This window comes from Anomaloglossus baeobatrachus, chromosome 1 (assembly GCF_048569485.1).
Source record: "Anomaloglossus baeobatrachus isolate aAnoBae1 chromosome 1, aAnoBae1.hap1, whole genome shotgun sequence".
NCBI lineage: Eukaryota > Metazoa > Chordata > Amphibia > Anura > Aromobatidae > Anomaloglossus > Anomaloglossus baeobatrachus.
The window spans coordinates 712,897,087-712,903,086 of record NC_134353.1 but is presented as its reverse complement, the minus strand read 5'-3'; the positions used below and the strand labels follow the sequence as shown (position 1 = coordinate 712,903,086).

Here is a 6,000-nt window from a genome sequence, read left to right as displayed (position 1 = left end):
TATAGGGCACATATGGCAACAGTGGCTTAGTATTGGGGTATCAGAAGGATGAGGGTTTTGTGCAGGTCGGGAATAGATGGGGTCGGGGCTAGGAATGTGAGAAGTCAGATGAGTCTGTGTTGTAATCTCTGCAGAGGAGTCCTGGTTGGAGAAGTCGTCATGTCAGGCTGGACAGAAAGAAAAGGATGAGAAAATAGAATGAGTTCATCCGAAAGAACATTAGCTGTAAGCCACCACCTATAACTGTACTATAATATCTCACATGTACTGCAGGACTGATATCCACCACTATATGGTCACCATATGGCGGTAATATCAGTTTTAGCCTTTGTGTAGATTTATTTTCAGTAACAGAGCGGTCATCTGCTGAGTTTCCTGTATACCCACTATTATGGCGTGCTACTATAGTTGTTACCAGGTTAGGGGCCAATTCAGATGTCCCCCTTCCCCCCAGGCACCCATTCAGATTTTTCTCCCCCATAGGCACCATTTAGTTCTAGCTACATGAAAAGCACTAAAGGGTGCAGGATTACAAAATGCTGGGGAGTGGGACATTACATATGTCTTTCTCATCTATTATCTATCCATCTATCTACCCCTTAATTAATCCATCCATTCATTCATTCATTCTATCCCTCTATTTATCTGCTCCTTTTTTTGCAGTCCGCAAAAAAACCCCCGGAAGGCACACGGATGCATCCGTGAAAAAACAGGACCGTTTTTGCGGACCGCAAAAACTGAACGGTTGTGTGAATGTAGCCTTATTGTGATACTAATTAGAAGAAAGTCCCATGCATTTCCATACAACCTCGTATGGATTAGATTTCTTATCACGTTATGATCCTTGACTTAATAAATAATCTAAAATACAAGTTTATCTAGTTTGAAGCTGGTTAGTAAAATGAAATTAGCTTGAAGCTTCATGAGTAAGTAACTATACAATTCTATTTATTTATTAGATGTGTTTGCTTATATTGCAAATCATTCTCTGGTTACATTCAAATACAATTCTTAACCACAGACAATATATCTACACATGCCAATAACTAGGAAAATCAACATAGTATAATGGATTAACATCACGTGGCCGCTGCCATCTGTTGAAGAGCTGTTCACAATCATGAAGGGATGGTAATTTGTGTACAAACTAGGATTGCCCACACAACTAAATGATGGCCTATTATTGAACGGGGTCTGACTCTGTAAATCGGTGCTCTTAATTGTTCACCAAACAGAGCTCTGTACTTTTAGGTGCAGCCGTTCCTGGTATAACACTTCTATAGTTTCATTTTATTCAGATCAGTATAATAGAAGTGTAATATCAGGCATAGCCATTACTAATAGTATTGAGCAGTGCTTGGGCAGTCACTTTAACCAGCTGATTGGAGTGTTGGGGGGGAGGGGGGGTCTAACTTTCGGCATTGTCTGGCTAGGCTTAACATCGATCGTCTATCCTGAGGATATAACATACATTTCAACATTTTCTGATACCCCTTTGATTACCCTTAAATCTACATAGATCCTATAAATACATATCGTTGGTAGAGGAAAAACTCAAGCAACCAATAAATTCACTGTCAAGTTGTGAAAAAAGGTTAACTTTCTGTTTGAGGATTAGTAGATTATCATGTGTTCCATTTTGAAGACCACCACAACGTAATCCTTGTCAGAGCAATCATTACATTTCTCTGTAGCACCACAACAGGAAAAATGGATTAAAATGAGAATGTGTAATTAATCAATGGGCTGCCCATGCAATAAACAGATTTGCTGGGTCTTCCATAGATTCTTTTTAACAACTTTCCAATGTAACTAATAGATAAGTGTCCTAAATAATGGATCTCTTAACTAAGTTAAAATGATCGTAGTTGCCAGTTTGAAAATGGAAACAACCCATTCAAGGAATAGAATTGGTATAACTGTATAGTTACTACAGCAGAGGTACCACAGTTGGATTATCCTTTGAAACAGTAGTGCTTCATTAAAGAAAACATGGTTGCCAATTTCAGTAAAATTGCAACAATATGCATGTGCTATAGTGGTGTCATTTTCTTAAACGACTGCCATCATGTGTATATATAGGAAATGTAGCAGTACTGCAAGTTTACAGAACAATGCAAATAGCCAATGAAAGTCTATAATCAATGCAGCTGCTATGGCAGTAAGGCCATGTTCACACATTCAGACTTGTGTAAGGATTTAGGTGTGGATTCTGATTCTATTTCCTAAGCGACTCTGACACTTACCAAGGAATGCAAGTGAACAAGGTATTTTTTACCCCAATAATGAACATGCTGTGGATTTACCATCTGACAAGTGTGAACTCAGAATGGTCCAATTACTTTTCTCCAATTATCATTTTGTGTACATCATTACAGCAAATGAATGTGATTAAATGCCTAACATTTAGAGCTGGACATGTTAATATGTCAGAGCCTCTACAGCATGCCCCTAAGATTGAGATTATACATTAAAGATGCCCAAAGAGTGTGTAGAACACGAAAGTATGCAAGTGTACAGATGTGAGGAGGGGGTGACTAGTCCTCTAGGAAAGGGGAATTAAAAATTGAAGGTCCTATGGCCTCTAGGCTCTAGTATGTATGAAATGGCTTCATTGTGCATTAAGGAGTGGTCGCATTGCACTGTGTATTACAACATGTGAAGAAAGAAAATGATAAAACTCTGTGTGTAGTGTACACTTTATACTTGGCTGGTTTGTACAGGTTAGTCACCAAGATTCCCTGGAACAAATAAATGTAAAGCCACTTAAGTACATCCGAAAGTCTGACTTTATGCAAAGATTAAGCAATTTTCACACGTTTGTGTTTACAGACCATGTTCAGATCGGAAGACTCACCCTGACCACTGGGTCTCCGGACCTGAGATAACTGCCCTTTACATATGCCAAAGAGAAAGCTAGGTCTGGTCAGTAGACCTGGCAGTCGGTCCGTGTTTCACAGATGTGTAAAACCGGCCTTAAAGCCCCCACAAACATTAGACGAAAGTCAGCTGAGCCTACCAACATCGACAGATTCATCCAATGTTCTAAAGTGTATGGAGGCGCCAGCCGACTGATGGTCAAAAGAGATGTCAATCATACGTCCAATTTCGGACTGCTAATCACATTGTTCTGCCTGAGATAAGTTGCTAGCAAACGTGTCAGTTGGCGACTTTCTCAGAGAACACAGGGGTGCTTGGCCGAGCGCGCTCTCCGGTGTATGGGAGTGTCGGCTGAGGGAGCTGTTGGCTGAATCATTAACTGAAGCATCGTTTTTCCGACAGCCATGTAAAGTGTATGGCCAGCGGAAAGGAATAAGTACAACCTCTATTTCTTGATGATTTGTTTCGGGTTAATGATGGATCTGTGTCATATTTAAAAAAACAAAAACAAAACACATAATTGTGTCAATTAATAGAATGCATAATACATGCTGGAATTACTATATGGATGATGTGCCGCAGTCATAGAAAATGGTAACTGCAACAATAAGGATGTCAATTGTCTTTCATTAAAACAGTTGGCACAATTTGCTTTGCCAGTTTACAAAAAAAATAAAAAAAATAGACCAGATCACCATGAAACAATATCAGGTGGAAATATAAGGGCAACCAGTCTATTACAGGAATGAGGTCACAGAGTGCAGTCATTCTGTAACTAACGCTATTGGTGGAGACTGGAAATCTGTGCTTCCTGCATAGTCAGGCCTACCAACACTGGTAGTACAGTGAGGCTTGAGACTTGCGTTCTTTTGTATACATTGATAAATGGAAACATCTGAAGAATCCATCCATGGATTGCAAGATCTTTTGGATGTAAGGGAGCAGTTATTTGTGTTACAGTTTATATAAGAACTGTGTAATTCGCACTCTGTAGGGGAGCTCAGCTGGTCATCAAATACCAAGGGCTGTTGATCATCAGCTTCTTCACAGATCACAAAAACAGCATTTGGCTTTTCAAAGTCCATTGAGAGCTCTTTGGCTCGTATTCCATTGGTTGAGGTTACTTTAAGTGAACTTGGATACTCTGTGCCAGGCTTTTGGCACAGATTGTGGTTCTCCTTTGCAAAAGCAGAGGTTTGGTCAAAACTGACAAAATCAGAGGAATCATTTAGCAATCCAAAACACGGTCTTGACCTCTTGAGGTTTCCTGATGGGAGGTGCCTATGGAGGTGTGCGGCGTGTGTAAGGGGATAGGACGCATTGCTGTCTGAGGATTCTGAATATAGGCGAACACAATTTTCCCCAATCTGTGCAGCAGATCCCACTCTCCTTGGCTTCATGGGGCTTATTGTCTTCACAGGTGCAGTACAACCCTGGAAAGGAAAAATGAGGTCTGTTAATGGCATCACATATGGAAAAACGTAAAACAGTGACTAATATCCATAATGATAGTCTTTGTGCAGTGTTACAGAATATAGGGCCTCATAAGCAATGGGGAATAATATCGAGCTAAGTTTAATGATTTTTATACAGTGCCTACAAGTAGTATTCAACCCCCTGCAGATTTAGCAGGTTTACACATTCGGAATTAACTTGGCATTGTGACATTTGGACTGTAGATCAGCCTGGATGTGTGAAATGCACTGCAGCAAAAAAGAATGTTATTTCTTTTTTTTTTTTTTTTTAAATTGTGAAAAGTTTATTCAGAGGATCATTTATTATTCAACCCCTCAAACCACAAGAATTCTGTTTGGTTCCCCTAAAGTATTAAGAAGTATTTCAGGCACAAACAACAATGAGCTTCACATGTTTAGATTAATTATCTCTTTTTCCAGCCTTTTCTGACTAATTAAGACCCTCCCCAAACTTGTGAACAGCACTCATACTTGGTCAACATGGAAAAGACAAAAGGAGCATTCCAAGGCCATCAGAGACAAGATCGTGGAGGGTCACAAGACTGGCAAGGGGTACAAAACCCTTTCCAAGGAGTTGGGCCTACCTGTCTCCACTGTTGGGAGCATCATCCGGAAGTGGAAGGCTTATGGAACTACTGTTAGCCTTCCACGGCCTGGACAGCCTTTGAAAGTTTCCACCCGTGCCGAGGCCAGGCTTGTCCGAAGAGTCAAGGCTAACCCAAGGACAACAAGGAAGGAGCTCCGGGAAGATCTCATGGCAGTGGGGACATTGGTTTCAGTCAATACCATAAGTAATGTACTCCACCGCAATGGTCTCCGTTCCAGACGAGCCCGTAAGGTACCTTTACTTTCAAAGCGTCATGTCAAGGTTCGTCTACAGTTTGCTCATGATCACTTGGAGGACTCTGAGACAGACTGGTTCAAGGTTCTCTGGTCTGATGAGACCAAGATCGAGATCTTTGGTGCCAACCACACACGTGACGTTTGGAGACTGGATCGCACTGCATATGACCCCAAGAATACCATCCCTACAGTCAAGCATGGTGGTGGCAGCATCATGCTGTGGGGCTGTTTCTCAGCCAAGGGGCCTGGCCATCTGGTCCGCATCCATGGGAAGATGGATAGCACGGCCTACCTGGAGATTTTGGCCAGGAACCTCCGCTCCTCCATCAAGGATCTTAAGATGGGTCGTCATTTTATCTTCCAACAAGACAACGACCCAAAGCACACAGCCAAGAAAACCAAGGCCTGGTTCAAGAGGGAAAAAATCAAGGTGTTGCAGTGGCCTAGTCAGTCTCCTGACCTTAACCCAATTGAAAACTTGTGGAAGGAGCTCAAGATTAAAGTCCACATGAAACACCCAAAGAACCTAGATAACTTGGAGAAGATCTGCATGGAGAAGTGGGCCAAGATAACTCCAGAGACCTGTGCCGGCCTGATCAGGTCTTATAAAAGACGATTATTAGCTGTAATTGCACACAAGGGTTATTCTACAAAATATTAAACCTAGGGGTTGAATAATAATTGACCCACATTTTTATATTGAAAATTTATTAAAATTTAACTGAGCAACATAACTTGTTGGTTTGTAAGATTTATGCATCTGTTAATAAATCCTGCTCTTGTTTGAAGTTTGCAGGCTCTA

The 6,000-nt window shown here is 41.1% G+C and overlaps 1 protein-coding gene across 1 annotated transcript in view; it reads right to left on the bottom strand.

Annotated features, from left to right (window-relative positions):
• Positions 1 to 985: 985 nt before the first annotated feature.
• The window catches only part of LOC142249865 (uncharacterized), a 114,200-nt gene continuing 109,185 nt past the window's right edge, over positions 986 to 6,000 (bottom strand). The window contains exon 7 of the mRNA XM_075321810.1: positions 986 to 4,313. Coding sequence (XP_075177925.1) covers positions 3,645 to 4,313 — 669 coding nt within the window. The 3' untranslated portion in view covers positions 986 to 3,644. The remainder of the gene's footprint in view (positions 4,314 to 6,000) is intronic.